The sequence below is a fragment of the Camelus dromedarius genome, chromosome 2, assembly GCF_036321535.1.
Source record: "Camelus dromedarius isolate mCamDro1 chromosome 2, mCamDro1.pat, whole genome shotgun sequence".
NCBI classification, from domain to species: Eukaryota; Metazoa; Chordata; class Mammalia; order Artiodactyla; family Camelidae; genus Camelus; species Camelus dromedarius.
In genome coordinates, this window is record NC_087437.1 from 120,143,079 (window position 1) to 120,158,767 (window position 15,689).

Below are 15,689 nucleotides of genomic sequence, written 5' to 3' on the forward strand. Positions count from 1 at the left end.
TTTTCTGGGGAAGAAAAACTTCTGCCTCAAGACTGCAGCGTCAGCGCCTGCCTGGCAGGTTTTGGACTCGCCACCCTCTTCCTTTTCCTTGTTGGGTCTGTTTGCCTGTGACCCGTAGTGAGTTTGTCTGTGTGTCTGTCTCTCCCAGGGGACTGTAAGCTCTCTGAAGGCAAGAACTGGCTTTTCCGTAGTTGCATTCGATCAGGATGGCACAAAGTGGGTGCTTAATAAAAACGTGGTTACCTCTGACTTCGCCAGCCCTGGAATGCAGGTAGACCCAAAGGAGAGGGCTGTCCGGGCTGCGCCGATGGCCCGATGAGCGACCTTTGGTAATGCACGCGGGATCTCACGTGTTCCTTCTCTCCTGGTGCCGTCGCCCACCCCCGCCTGCCCCAGGTGGTTCCGTTCACTTTGAGGAAGGGAGTGATCTTGGGGACTCTTCCATTGGTGGGTCACGGGGGCCACCTGGGGCTTCTGCTGCCTCCTCTGGGAGGCCCACCCTGATTGCTGGGGCGGGATTACCCCTCCCCTTGTGTGCTCTCATTGCACCTGGGACTTGGTCCTAGTGCCAGACCCATCTCGTTCATGCATTCCTTTACTCATTCAATAAAGCAGGGAGTGGATTTGGTTTGGGTCTTGGTTGGAACAAAGCTGTAAAAGGACCATGTCTGAGACAATCAGGGATGTCTGGTGAGGGACTAGCTTTTGGGTGACACCAGGAAATTTTTGCTGTCAAATGTGAAATGGAATTTGTGCTTATACGAGGAAACGTTCATTAAATTTTTTTTGCTTGTTCATTTTGGGGGGTAATTAGGTTTATTTATTTATTTTAATGGAGGCACTGGGGACTGAGCCCAGCACCTCATGCATGCCAGGCACGCACCCTACCCCTGGGCTCCACCCTCCGCCCGAAATGTTCCTATTTTTAAGAGGAAGGGGGGTGAGCTGACATGAAGTCTGGGCTTTGCTTTAAAAGATTTCAGGAAAGGAAAAAAGAGCAAGCGAATGGGGGCAAAATCCTCACAGTTGTGGGGTCTGGCTGGTGAGTATGTGGGGTTCACTGTACCATGTTCTTTAATTTTTCAGATGTATGAAAAATTCAGTAACAAAGATAAACCCAAATCAAATAGTACTTTACTCTCAAGACAGAAATGATTGAAAATACGCAGTGGGGGTGAGGAGGAGCGCGTGTCCCACCGCGGGCAGACACAACCTGGTGTGTCTGGGGCAGAACTGTCTCTAAGTCTCCACCTTAACTCGTGTCCCCTGCAGGCAGTGTCTGGGGGCCCCTGCTGGGTCTCCGTGCTCAGGTCCGTGCTCCGTGCTCCGTGCCCTCCCCCCCATCGACCGTGTGGGGTCGGCAGGGGGCTGTACGTGCAGCCCACACACCTGCTGAGGAGTCAGCACTGCCGAGGGCACAGCCAAGGCTCGCTCGTGCTGACCATAACGATGCCTGTCCGCTCACAGGGGCAGATTTGTGGGTGAGCCCCGTGGGGCCCTGGAGTGGAAAATCTGGGTGCCAGGGCTTTGTGATTGCGCCTGCAGACTGCTGGCGCGTGGGAATCCTGGGCATAAAGCAAATCCCAGCCTTTGTGTGAGCAGGGCTGGCATTTAGCTGGTGTGCAGCGGAATGCAAACTGCTGAGAGCGGGCTTAGCCGGCCACGGAAACAATGGAGAGGGGACAGCCGGTCTCCCCAGGGTCGCCCTCCAGGCCGCATTTCCTGCCGACACAGGGCTTTGCAAGGGTCTGACCCCAAATTCCTGACAGCCCGACTTGTTTGGATGTTGGAGAGAGATGATTTCAGGGACTGTGGCTCATGCTCCCCCAGACACACAGAAGCACACACACCACACACATGGACACGCACACTGCACAGACTCACACAGAAGCACACACACCACACAGACATGCACACACAGCTCACACGCACACCCACGTACACACACACACGCAGCACCCCCATACAGACACGGACACAAATGTCCACACACAGCCAGGGGTCTGCCCTGGTGCCCACACTCCCCACACCCATCCCGCTGGTTCCTTCAGCCCTGCCCTTTCCATCCTCAGACCCTCCCCATCAGCGCCCCTTCACCAGGTCTGCCCGCCTGGGCCCCCTTGCTGGACTCCCCCACCCCAGGAGCCTCAGGCTGGCTCACTGTGACGGCAGGTCCCCCAGGATGCAGATCCCATGTGGGTGCTGGATTCCCTTGGATCTGCAGATGGCGTCAGGCCTCAACAGAATTGTCTCTGGATTCCATTCCTTTTCTTGGCTTTAAGAGAAATATATTCTTTTTTCTTTGATTTTTGGAAAGTTTGTATTTCTTCTCTTCAACCTGCCACGTGGGTCAAGCCTGCCGGACACCCTGGGATGGATGAAGTGTGCTGGACCCCGGCCACTCTGGGCAGACTCAGGAGAGCCACGTGGTCACTGTGTCCGTGGGCCTTGTTCCCCCAAGAGCAGTGGTGACAGCAGTGGCTCCTTCAGGGTGTGCGAGGACAAACATCCACGTGGGGCTGGCTACACACAGAGGGCCTCGGGTGAAGCCGGCTCCACTGCGTCCCTGAGATCTGGGCAGGCATCTCCAGGTCACCTCCTGGTCCCCTGCCCGTCCGTACCCACCAGCTTCCCCGCCTCTAAGGCCAAGGCTGCCCTGGCCCGTAGGGAGGGGCCAGTCACACTCTCCAGAGTCTCCAGGCACAGGCGGAGGAATGGCAACCCTCCGGGAAGCCAGGGATTAGGGAGCTGGGGGCCAAGAGATGGCCAGTGAGGAGCTTCTGACACACGGGCCCAGGCTGGCCGTGGTCACAGTCCTTGGGGAGGAAAGCACGGCGCAGAGGCACCGTCCTCCTCACTCAGGAGCCTGAGGTCAGATGGCCTCCTGTTCCTGTCCTCCCTGGTCCCCAGCCCACCGTGGGCCTGGTCCTCCCTCTCTGAGTGGGAGCTCCAGGGCTGTCCCTGCCATTGCTCTGCACAGACCTGGCCCAGACGTCAGGGTCACACCCCTGCGCACTTCCTCTGCTCCCTCACCTGTCCTGGGGGTGGTCTTGGGGTCATCTCTGTGGCCTTACAGGGACCATGGCTGGACCAAGTGGGAAGACCTCTGTTGGGGTCTCCATGACAGGCTGGAGGGATGGAAGCATCCCAGCACAGCCGGTCCCGGTCACCAGGGATGTGCACAAAGCAGGGTCAGGGCCCAGGATGCTCTGGCTCATGGCTCAGCATGAGGACAGTGGGGCTCACTGCACAGATCTGAGGGGGCGCCTCCATCCCAAAGAGGACCACTGGCCTCGCCCCAGGACCCGTCCTCCCAGCCCACATCTCAGGAGCACGTTGCTGGAGTTCTGTGGCATCGTCCTCCCTCTGCACACCTTTCTGGTTGGCTCCAGGACCCTAATATAGCCCAACAAGCCAGTGGGGGAGCCTCACCAGCTCCTCTGACACAGCCTGTTGTGAACACTCAGGGTTTGGTAGGATAAAGGGAGTTTCCCCACTTTAGATTTATTGGATTTGCTCAAATTCTGAACAATGACAATGTGTCGTTTTTATAATAAAATGTTATTTAAAATAGAAAGAAAATCTACAGTCTTATCAGTCCTTCTAAAATCTTAGTTCACAAGACCTTCTTGGAAAAGCGTCTCCTCGTCAACAGCCTGCTTCTGTGCGTGGGAATAATAAACAGGACACAGAGAGGGGCTGTGGGCACCCGGGGCCTCTGTGGGGCCGCGTAGTCCTCAGAGCGCAAGCCTGAACAGTGAGGATGGGGGCCAGAGCCGCTGCCCCAGGCTGGTTGACCAGACGGCCCTGCTGCCAGGAGGCACGGGGATGGGGAGCCTGGCCCTTGAGGCTTCCTGATGTGGGCTTGCCTCGCACATCGTTTCCCAGAGCTCCTGAGGGGGTGTGTGGGGGGTGGGCTTCAGGTCTGCCCCAGGCTGCGGGGGGCCCCCTTCACTCTCGCAGGCCTGTCAGACTCCCACGGGCTGGCAGCAGGTGGCCCGGAGGAACCCGAGGCCAGCGGTGTGCCTGGTGTGTTTGACGCCCAGAGCAGGTCACTCTGGGACTCTCCCTGCCCCACGGGACAAAATGGTTTCTGGCGGGGGAGGGTAGAGCCCAGGGGCAGAGCGCCTGCTTAGCCTGCTCGAGGTCCTGGGCTCAACCCTCAGTAATTCCATTAAAGAAAAGAGGATTTTTCTGTGTAATCAGGGAATGATCATGAATAATCATGATTTTCTTGATTGGTTCTTTAAAACAATGAACAATAAAAAGACTATATTTCCATCTTAAAGGTATTATTCAAAATCAGTGAAATATTCCACCGAGAACAGCCGTCTGCACTGAAGCATCTCACCTCGTTGTCTGGGCTCCGTCTCACAGGTTCACATTTTAAACGTGCTGTAAAAGCGCCAAGAAGTCACGCAGAATGGCAGAGCTGAAGTGACGCCGGCTCTGTCTCCACGCGGGCTGCCGTCACTGATCTGAAACCCCGTGTCTAAGCACAGAAAGACGTCGCATCACAGAGGCTGGAGGGAGAGCTGTCCCCGGCCTTGGCAACCAGCTCAGAACACGCTCACAGACGGGAGTCTGCTGGCGTCGGGCCGGCCATGTAACGGGAAGTTCTGGGGTGGTTTCCACTTAGTAAATGCGTACAGAAAGATGAGGAAGAAAACTGCTTACCTGGAGATCACACACGCACTGGGGTAAAGAGATGTGCGGCCTCGGGAAACTGGAACAAGCAAGTCACGTATTTTCCCCCAGAGCCTCCAGGAGGGACCAGCCCTGCTGACACTTTGATCTGAGCCCAGTGAGACCCACTTTGGACTCTGACCTCCAAACTGCGAGGTAACACATTTGTGTGGTTTTAAGCCACCGAGTTTGTGGTCTTCTGCTACAGCCGCCACAGGAAACCGATACCACACCACGCTCTTGGGTCTGAAAGGCACCTGAGGGCTCTGCGGCCACCCCGCTCGCTGGGCGCAGGCTCTGCGCCATTGGGGCTGCAGGCTCAGTGCTGGCTCACCCCGAAGGTGCCCTCCGGCCCCGCTGTGGCAGGTGCCACCACAGCCCACCGAGGCCTCCACACATGGGCAGGGGCTGCAGATGAGTGTCTGGACACTCCTGTGTCTGACGGACCGTGGCAGACCCCCGGCCACCCCGAGCTGGGTAGCCCATAGGCCGAGGTTGTGCCCAGCCCCTGCCTGCAGCCCCAGCCTGTCTGAATGACCACACGGAGGGCCAGGTGCAGGGTGACAAGGTGCCAAATACCAGTGGGGCCAAATGCAGTCATGAGGATAAATCATCTTTTTAAAAAATTTTATTTATTTATCTACTTATTGTAACGGAGGTCCTGGGGATTGAACCCAGGACCTTGTGCATGCTAAGCATGCACTCTAGCACTGAGCTATACCCGCCCCCCAAGGATAAATCATATCTTAACTTGATGTTTAAACAAATCAAAATGCATGCAAAAAACCAGTGACGAGCAAAATATCAAATTTTAAATAGAGACGGGATCTGCAACGCCTGCTTTTCCTTCTGTCTCAGGCCTCCATGTGGCTCCGCCCAGCCCTGACCACGCGCCTGGCCCTGCTGGACCCCCCCATGGAGGGTACAGACAGTCGGATGCTTGTGCCCCTTCCCCCACCTCCCCATGCCCGGAGCAGGCAGCCTGCACTGTGTAGGGCCGCCCACCGCCCTGCCCACACCCCTGCCACACCTCTCATGTTGACTCTCAGCCTGGGTGGGGAGCCTGCTCTGAAGCCCCCTCCCCTTCCTCCACACTGAGTGACCTGGCACAGGGTTAAACCTTGTAAGCCCCACTCTCCGGGTCTATGAAGTGGGGAGATGGGACCTGCATGCCACATAGAGTGGCTGCAAGGAACCACGAGGTCACCATCAGTGTGGCCTGGGGCCAGAGGGGTGCCCTCCACCCCCTACAGTGTTGATGACCTGTACCCTAATTGCCCCTTGTTGCCTGACCCCCTGGGGCATTGCCCCCCAAGACTGTAGACTTGCAGGGCAAAGGTTGGTGTTTGCAGATTTTTCTGGGCCCTTTATCACTGGCTGGTGTCATGCACGTCACAGGTGCTTGGAGAGGCAGGGAGGAAGGGTTTGATTCTGGGCATCGCCAGTTGGGGAGGGGCTGTGTGAGGGATGCTCTGAAATTCCCGCTTTTGACGCCAAGTCCACCTTGGATGTGCCAGGCACAGTCCCGCTTGCATAGCGGGTAAGCGCTCTTTCCTGCCCTGTTAAGTCCAGGGGTGGAAGGTAAATTGCAAAGGCCCTGAGTGCTCTGAGGATGCACTTCGTCCACAGACATGAGATGGACGCTGGACAGAAGCTGCGCTAGGGCCCGGTGGTGGGGTGCAGAGTGACTGAGGAGCGTCTCAGGAGGGCTGCGGGAGCGGGGCCCCCTGCGCCGTGGGCGGGGCTGGGTGCTGAGTGGTGGTAAGTCAGTATACGTCTCCTCAGAGGCCAGGCTCCTGAAAAAATACGAAAGCCTTAAACCTGGGAGCGACCTGACCACGGAGACAGGAGCAGACCGGTCACCAGGCCAGCAGGGTTGGGCGCCTTCTTTACTGGCCGTGCCTCTGTCCGACCTCAGGTTCGCAGGGACAGTGTCCAGAAGAAAGCCCAGGATATGGGGTCTGCGTGTTTGTAAATCCACACCCACCTCCCCAGCTGGACACGCACAGATCCCACAACAGGGCTCCCTGGTGCCAGAAGCACGGGCACCTTTTCATTTCTTCTCTGCATTTTCTGTCCTTCTGGAGATTCTTCCCAGAACGCATGATTTTGGGGATCAGGAAGAAGTGACAGAGGTAATTCTGTTTGAAAACACAATGTACTCTCACATTGTAGCTCTGGGATTTGGGGACCACTCGTCCAACCCCTGTGCCTCAGTTTCCTGTCTATGAAACGGGGGCCCGAGGCCTCGCTGGTGGGGAGGCCATGGGATCACAGGGGACCACGTGCGCAGACGGCTGGTATGATCCCTGAGGCACACACCTTCCCCCAGGATGGGGGAGAGGAGTCCCCACTGACCCCCAGGTGGGTGGGGGTTGCAGAGCCATGCCGAAAGGAGCTCCCTGGGGACACTGGGTGTCCAGCTCCCGGCTGGTGAGAGCAGCAGGCCGGGGCTGGGAGCGGCGGGCGTGCAGCCCAGCCCCCGTTCCTGCTGACTGGGCAGCCTCCCTCGTGAGCTCACGCTTTCCAGACAGATCCCCTAATCCTTCCTTTCTGTCCCAGGCGTACATAAGGAGGGCCTGCCTCCCTGTTCCCCACCACACTGCCCAGAGGCCCCTGCCGGACGCCCCAGCAGCCCCAGCCCCTGCAGTGCCGACGGCCGACATGGACATCGCCATCCAGCACCCCTGGTTCAAGCGTGCCCTGGGCCCCTTCTACCCCAGCCGGCTGTTCGACCAGTTCTTCGGGGAGGGCCTGTTTGAGTATGACCTGCTGCCCTTCCTGTCGTCCACCATCAGCCCCTACTACCGCCAGTCCCTCTTCCGCACCGTGCTGGACTCCGGCATCTCTGAGGTAAGGGCTGCTGCCTTCTGCGGCGCTGACCCCGCAGGCCTGGGCCGTGCGGAGGGGAAGCAGGGATCTCTGAGGCCCAGCCCGGGGCAGCCGTGGGCTCCACCTGCTCCCGCCTTGTTTCCTGGATGGTGACATCCTCAGGGCCACTTCCCTACCTCCCCTGACCTCCTCCCGCCCGGACGCACAGAGGCCGGGTGGGCTGTCCCCCAGCAGATCCTCCCCTGCCTCTGAGAGGGGGGCCGGCAGAGGACCCGCCTGAGCCCGACCACAGTCTTTCCTCCCATCAGCTCATGACCTGTATGTGGTTGGTTAAGGCCCCCATCGCATGCTGGGAGCCCCCAGAACAGCCCCGCCAAAGCCAGCTTGATGGTGGACAGAGCTTTGTGCTCAGGGGCCGTGCTTTCCCCCCCAGCAGGAAGCCTGGGGGTGGGCTGTGCCACCTGAGGTCCCACCGCAGAGCCGCAGAGCCGCAGAGCTGCAGGGCGGGCTCCCGCCAGGTCTGCCCGGTGCCGGAGACCAGGCCCCGAGGGGACGCAAGGAGGCCCATGGCCTTCCCTACCCCTGAGCCCCTGACTCCCCCAGGGTCCAGCATTCTGGAGGTGCCAGGTCCCACGACTGCAAAAACAGGGGCCTGCCCAGAGCTGGTACAGCGGTGGTCACTCCAGGGGCCAATGGAGCCGAAGCGCCTGTCCCGGGTGAGGGTGAGAGGAGAGGGGATGAGGCACTTTGTGTCTGAGGAGCTGGGCAGCCCATGCGGGCACGCAGGCTCACCACGTCCTATTGCAAAGATGGGCCCAGGCTGTTTAGGGACAGGCGAGTGGAAGCCAGGGCCGCGACCTTCTTCCAAGTGCGCAGTCCCACCAGCTAGCCAACCAACCCATGACCAGCCGACCAACTCATAACCAGCTCTGTAATCATAACCTGCCACTCAGCTCATAACCAGCCACCTAACACGACCAACCAGCCCCTCAACCCGCAACCAGTCAGCCAGCCGGCCCCTCACCAGGCAGGTGCTGGGTGTCAGCCTAGTGTCCACCCCGTCCTGAGTCCCAGGCCCTCCGTCCCCCGGGCACGTGGAGGGAGCGCTCAGAGACCTGACCTGCAGTCTCTGTCCCGAACTGGGGACCGAGCCCCGGCTGCTGCACTCCGGCCACTCCAGCCAGCCCTGCAGGGGCCACGGCAGTCTCCCTCCCTGAGCTGCGGCGCGGCGGAGACCCATACGAGTGCCTGGTTTCAGGTCCGATCCGACCGGGACAAGTTTGTCATCTTTCTGGACGTGAAGCACTTCTCTCCCGAGGACCTGACGGTGAAGGTGCTGGAGGACTTCGTGGAGATCCACGGCAAGCACAACGAGAGGCAGGTGAGCTGGAGCTCGGCTGCGCCCCCTCCCCGGGCAAGTCCGCCTCCTGGTGACCTGCAAGCCGGCCCCAGCCCTCTGCAGCCTGGGCAGCGGGCCGTCAGCCAGTGGGGGACTGCAGGGACCCCCACCCAAGTACGGCTCAGCATCCCTGGCTCTGTCCAAATCCCCCGAGTGACTGGAGAGAGTAAGAAAGACCCCAGCAGACGCTGGCGCCCAGGGGACGCGCCCTGCAGGGCTTCACCCCAGCCTCACGTGAGAGGACCGTGCTGCTGGGCCTGTCAGAGCCCAAGAACTGGGGCCCTGCTCTCTCCAGGGGGCGGGGCACAGCCAGGACAGCGCTCAGGGACCAGGGCTTGGTCCAGTGGTGAGAGAAGCTGGTGGTGTGGGAGAGACCCCACCCCTGTCTGCTACTGGGCCCCTCTAGACACCCAGACACTTTCCTGGGGCCTCAGTCTTTCCCCCTGGAGAGGTGGGAGTGGGGCCTGGGGACCGAGCTGGGTCCAGACCGTCAGGAGGAGGGAATGCCGTTGGGCCCAGGCATGGCTTTCTGACCTGGTTGGATGGACAGCAGGGACTTGATCCTCGCTGGTCAGTGGGGCCACAGGCAAAAGGAAAGCTGGACCCCAGGGCAGGGCCAGGGACGGGACCGTTCATGGGATCTTGGAGTGAAATTAGTCTGAAGCGCCAACCTTGTGGGTGCCCAGACCTCCTGCAGGAGGCAGGGAGGTCCCGAGGTCCCAAGGCCCCGGATCCAGGCCAGCCCCACCCCTGCCTATGACAGTGTTGTGGGTTTGACCCTCGGGCCATCCTGGAGGGCCTCCTCCGCCCCTGGCGGTGGCCTCTGTGACCCCCTTCCCGCCCCACCCAGGATGACCATGGCTATATCTCCCGCGAGTTCCACCGCCGCTACCGCCTGCCTTCCAACGTGGACCAGTCCGCGCTCTCCTGCTCCCTGTCGGCGGACGGCATGCTGACCTTCTCTGGCCCCAAGATCCCGTCCGGTGTGGACGCCGGCCACAGCGAGCGGGCCATCCCGGTGTCGCGGGAGGAGAAGCCCAGCTCTGCACCCTCGTCCTGAGCGCGGCCTCAGCCTCGGCTGCCACCCACTGCGGCCCCCGCGGCCCGTCCACCTGGGCCTAGGCAGGGGCGTTGGTCTCCCCTGCTTTCCTCTTTTTCGTCTCCTTCTCCTCTTCTCCCAGGGAATGCAGGTTTGAGAGAGTAGTCGGGGGGGCTTGGGGCCTTGGCCTGCGGTGCTGAGACCTCAGAGTGACCCGGACCCCAACCCCGGCCGGCTGGTGGAAGTGACCTCCATCCCCGCTTCGTAGATGACACGCCGCCCTCCCGAGGCAGGCCTGTCTACGCCAGCCGGGAGGTCGGGGAGCACCCTGGCTGAGCAGTCTCTGGATGACCTCTGGTCTCCCGGGCCAGCCGGGCGCGTCTTGGCCCTCGGTGGCGGGTGCCCTCATCGCGGCCGGGCCGGGTGCTGTGAGGTCCATATGGCGTGGGCCCCCGTGCGCCTGGGCTCCCTGCAGCCTCCATCTCTCAGACCACCTTCCCTTCAACCTCCCTGTATGTAGTGCTGCTCCTGGGGCGTCTGGTCACCCATGAGAATGCAGCTCGTGGCAGTCAATAAAGAGCAGGTGACAAGCAACTTGCTGTGTGGTGGCCGTGCTGTCTGTGTGGGGAGTTTGGAGAGCAGGGGGGAAGGCGCCGTGCAAAGCGTTGCTGGGGCGTGAGGGGCGGGTTGAGGGGCCCTCGGGGGCTTCTGGTGACCAGGGCTGAGTGGCCCACCCAGAGGGGGTGGCCTTCTCACTGTCTGCCCAGACCCCCGAGATGGGGGGAGACTAGCGTGAAGGCCAGCAGCCTCCAACAGGGAGGCGGCGGGGGCTCAGCCAGGGACCCTGCCGGCTGCATGGTGACCGGTGACCACGGGGAGGGCCAGGTGAGTGGCCAGATGTGGCCTCCGGGAGCGGAAAGCAAGCAGACGCCACAGCTGGACGGGCACGGCTGGTGTGTCAGGCCGTGTAGAGGCGCTTTCCTGGGGAGTGGAGGCCAGGGGCCTTGGGGACCCTGATGGGGTGGTGCCCTCACGCCTCCTCCCTGGAGAAGCTGGCCACCAGCAGGGGAGGACCCGGGGGAGAATCTCAGACGGTGATCCCTGCCCAGCACGCAGCAGGACAGTTGCTGCCGTGTGGGTTTTAAGTGGAAAGCAGGGCATTCGTGCAAACCTACGCGCGCGCGCGCGCACACACACACACACACATACAGACACACACACACATGCCCTTGTAGCTCTCGGGCACTCTGGTCCCCATCGACAGAAGGGTCCTCACCCTGTGGGAACTTCTCCAGACTCCTCCCCCCACCCTCCCTCCGCCCAGCTCCTTCCAACAGGAAGCCCCTGCGGCTGTCCTGTCTTAACCAACATCCGTGGAGAAGAGGGTGCCCCGTGTGGGCAGCAAAAGTGGCCATGGCACTTGGGGGCTGCAGTGGGTGCTTTTGAAGTTTGGAGTCTCTGAGGCCCTCTGCCCCCCCGGCCTCCCCAGCTGTTGTCAGAAGATGGCTTTGGTTTTGCACAGCCTGGCCCGTCGTCGCACGGCTTGGTGGGCTGGGGGCCTGCCGGCCTGGCTGCAGCCACAGCCGGGCCGTTGTTAGACACCGCTGGTCTTGCATTCACTGCGGTTCTTGCCTCGGCCTGGTAAAGGGCTGAGCTGTGATCCCCAAACCCACCTGCTGAGGTCCTCACCCCTGGCACCTCGGAATGAAACTGCTTTGGAGATGGTTAAGGTAAAAGAGGTGGTTAAGGTAAACGAGGTCATCAGGGTGGGCCCTGATCCCGTAGGAGGGCGTGTTTATAAGAAAATGAGACCAGTACAGACACACCCAGGGGGATGACTGCGTGAGGACATGGGGAGGAGGCGGCCATCTGCAGGCCCAGGAGGGAGGCCTCAGGGGAACCAAGCCTGCAACAACTTGCTCTCAGACTGTGAGGAAATGAACTTCTATTGTTTAAGGCTCCCACCTGTGGTAGGTGTTACGCAGCTGGAGCGGGCTAACACAGGCCTGAAGACGCAGCCTTTGGCCCTCTGGCGAGGGGTGTGCAGCCAAGCGGGAGGCCCAGGGAGTCCTGGATTGAGCTCCTTGGTGGTTTGCAGGGAGTGCTGGGGCTCAGCCCAGGCAGGGAGCTGAGAGGACTTTCCCTGATGGCACGTGCGCTGGGAGACCCCGTCTTGCCTGGCCTCGTCTGAAACCACCTCTTCTGTCTCAAGTCTTATTCGAGATCTCCGGGGGGTGGGGGGACCTCATCCCACCAAACATGAGACTGGAATGTGGTTACGTGGTTCTGGATCAGGAATGGGCATGTCCCCTCCTGGGATCTCATTTTTGCCCTGAGCAGCAAGATCATTAGCAGCAGCAGCTGCAGGAAAAGCATTAACTGAGCACCTACTGTGTGCCAAGCGCTGTGCCAACCACACTGGCAGCTGGCAGCTCCCGCGCAGCCCAGCAGCCTGTAATGGGTTCCACTGACAGGGAGGAAATCCAGGCTTCCAGGCGGAGTCACCTACCTGATACTCACCATGGGCGAGGGCCTGGCCGGGCCCCACCCTGTCTGTCCGACCTCAGAAGCAGGACTGGCAGCCACTGCCTTGTGGCCATTATCATACAGCACCACCCTCAACCTGTCAGGAGGCAGTGAGCAAGCCAGGCTGGCCCTGTTCTGCAGCCCACTTGCTGTGTGACCACAGGCAGATTTATCAAGCTCTCTGAACATTGGATTCCCGTCCTCACCAGTTCGCGAGGATGGTGGACTAGTCACTGCAATTCCAAGAGTCACCACCAGGTGGCAGCAGAGGCCTCACTTTGGCCGCCAAGACCTCGCCGGAAGGAGGAGCCGAGCCTGTCTCAAAGGTCACCTTCACGGGTCCAGACCGCGGGAACGGCCCAACACACATCCGCAGAGGGCCTCGCTCGAGTGGGCCTGCCCGGCCATGCAAAGCCCTGGGAGACCCCGTCCTGACCGGGGGCGCCGACATCCAGCAGAGGACACTGAAGCAGACATAAAATCTCCCACGGGGAGCCAGTGGTATTTCTTTATAATAAGCAGTTTTTGTTTCATTTGCTTGTTTGTAAAAGCATTTGAAAAAGAGGAAACCACTGCCTGGCAGGCCAGCCCTGCGCTGGGGGTCCCCGCGGCTCTGGTGGAATTTCCTCCCGCGTAGAATGACGTGGTGTGTCGGCCCTCCCCCGCCGCTGGCCTCCCCGCTCCCGTGGCCTCTGCTGGGAAGGCTCCCAGGGCAGCCTCCGGCCCCGCCGTGTCCCAGGAGGGGCCGGCCCTGGCAGCTGCCCCAGAGCCTGACACAGGTGGCCAGGTCAGGGGTCAGAGGTTCCACCAGCCAGATGCTGGGCTAGCCGCCCGCCAGCAGGCTGAGACCCAGAGGCTTAGGCACACGTGTCAGACCGCACTTTGAAAGGGGGCGGCAGCAACAGGGCCTGGGAGCTGCCGGTCAAGGCCCCACCTCCTCCCTGGGGCCGGCAGCCTTCTCTCTGCAGGGCAGGCACCTGCCACCCAACACCCCACTGCGGCCAGCAGGACGGGAGTGGGGGTGCAGAAAGGGAATTCCCGCTCAGGCTGGGGCCAAGCGAGGGGTGGCCTGGGGAAGGCGGCAGCTCCCCCGTGGCCCCCATCAGGGCCAGCTCCTTGGCGGCTGGTGTGGCCGGGCTGGGGGCTCTGCTGGTGTGTGGTTTCCTCCAAGATTCTGGGCCTAGGATTGAGTTTGCAGGGGCAGGGGAGGCTGGCTGCTGTCACGAAAACAGAACCAATTAGAAGATATGCATGTACGTGCGCACACATGCCTGCACACACACGCCTGCGACACACATGCCTGCACACACACGCCTGCACACACATGCCCGTACACACACGCCTGCACACACACGCCTGCGACAGCCCCAAGCAGGCTCTAGACTCTGCTTCCTGCCTCCTGTTGGCTTCCCTCTGTGTCAGATTTGTACTTGAACTTGAACTTGAAGGCACACTCATACAAAAACATTTCTTGCCTGCTTCTCCACCTTGAGGGAAACCTCCCCGCGTGACCAGCAGACACTCTCACATCGAGGTGTTTTAGGGAGACCTGACATTGTGTGTGTTGCTGAAGCACCTGGTTACCTTCTGTTGCTGGACACTGGGAGGGTGGGGCCCCTGCTCAAGGGCATCTCAAGGTCACAGGGACAGAGTGTGAGGAGCAGGCCAGGCGGCGCCTTCTTCCCGGGAACTGTCAGCCTCCTGATGCCCGCAAGCACTTTCCTTCACCCCCCCACCCCAATCCTCGCCTCCCCTGGAGCCAGAAATCAATTGGAAAAAAAAGGCCTGACTCAAAAATGCAGCTTCCAAAGCCTCTTCAGGTGGAGCCGCACTGCATTTAAGGGAAGGTCTGCAGACTGCTAAGCATGGGGGGTGCACGGGGCCCCATCAAAGGAGACCATTCAGACCTGGGGGACCGAGGTGGGAGGTGGGACGCCCACATTCCATCCACATGTCTGCAGGAACCTGGAAGCCCCACGCTGGCCCCAGCAGCTGTCAGAGGTGAGGAAGGGGGCGGTTCCTGGAGAGGCCGGGGCCAGTTTCCTCCCAATGGCGGGTAACAGAGATGTTTGGGGTTTTGTGTGCAGGTCTCTGCTGAGGCCTCACCCGGGCTCACTCGGGGGTACCTACCAAGGGGCTGCTGACGCTTCTGCTTGTTTGCTGGAAAAACCAAGTTAAATGATTGCTCTGAGGATCCGGGGCCTCCGAGGGGGTTCTGGGGTGTGAACCCCAGCTGTCCCCTCCTGAGCCCACCCTCCCTCTCCTCGCTGCCCGTTCCGGCAGCCGCTGTAAAGCCCGTTTCCTCTGACGGGCAGCCCAGGTCCTGCAGGGCTGTGCTGGTTTCCTGGGGCCGCAGACGGCCACAAACTGGGCAGCTTCAATCAACAGAAATGTATATGGAGACCAGAAGTGTGAAATCAAGGTGTGGGCAGGCTGTTGCCCCCTCTGGGGGCTGGAGGGGAGGGCCCTTCCCGCCTCTTCCAGCTTCTGGTGCCGCCAGCATCCCTGGCTTGCGGCCCCCTCCCTCCCATCTCTGCCGCCCGGCCCCACGGCCTCCTCCCTGGGCCTGTGTCTCTGCTTTTCTTGGAAGGACACCAGCTGCTGGATTTAAGTTCTTCCCGGGGATCCAGAATGATATCATCTTGATCCTGACCTTCACTACATCTCCAAAGACCCTTTCCCAAATAAGATCAGGCCTGCATGCTGTGGGCTTAGCACTGAGACGTCTTTTTGGAGGCCACGATTCCACCACGACAAGCACCGCGCCGCTGACTGCCACAGCCCCTGCCTGCGGGGCAGCCCACGTGCGGCCCTGCACCTTTTCCTGGAAGGGAGCCTCTGAGGGCAGCGGGACGGACACCAGCCCATTTTAAAGAAGAGGAAACTGAGGGCTGGAAACGTAGAGCCAGGGGGCAGGGGGCCTGCGGTGGGAGCCCCGGCTTGGCCACTGGCCGGGTAACCGGAGCTGAAGTGCTGCCCACGAGTTGAAGGGCAGCTTCCTAAGGTCCCTTTATGAGAAGGTTCTGTGATGCCTGGATCTCCTGATCTGTGAAAGCGAGTGTCTGTGGCGCTCTTGATGAAACCCGCACCAGGCCAGGCCGCTCCCGCGGCCGCCCTCGAGGTGGGATGCTTCCGCATTAAGAGTTTGGTTTGGAGTCACAAAAACCAAAAAGAAACCAAGCTAACACAAAAGAAAATTATCAAACC

General features: G+C 60.6%; 1 protein-coding gene across 1 annotated transcript; it reads left to right on the top strand.

Moving 5' to 3' along the window:
• Positions 1–7,339: 7,339 nt before the first annotated feature.
• On the top strand, positions 7,340–10,206 carry CRYAA (crystallin alpha A). The gene is made up of 3 exons (XM_010999740.3): positions 7,340–7,539; positions 8,777–8,899; positions 9,768–10,206. The coding sequence occupies exons 1-3, from the start codon at positions 7,351–7,353 to the stop codon at positions 9,975–9,977; spliced, it is 522 nt and encodes a 173-aa protein (XP_010998042.1). The 5' UTR covers positions 7,340–7,350; the 3' UTR covers positions 9,978–10,206.
• The last annotated feature ends 5,483 nt before the right edge of the window (positions 10,207–15,689 follow it).

What these genes read in the sequence shown, in the direction of transcription:
- CRYAA (XM_010999740.3), top strand. Translation starts at nt 7,351, where the DNA reads ATGGACATCGCCATCCAGCACCCCTGGTTCAAGCGTGCCCTGGGCCCC. An exon ending in TGGACTCCGGCATCTCTGAG is followed by an intron (nt 7,540 to 8,776) that starts GTAAGGGCTGCT and finishes GCCTGGTTTCAG; the next exon opens with GTCCGATCCGACCGGGACAA. An exon ending in GCAAGCACAACGAGAGGCAG is followed by an intron (nt 8,900 to 9,767) that starts GTGAGCTGGAGC and finishes CGCCCCACCCAG; the next exon opens with GATGACCATGGCTATATCTC.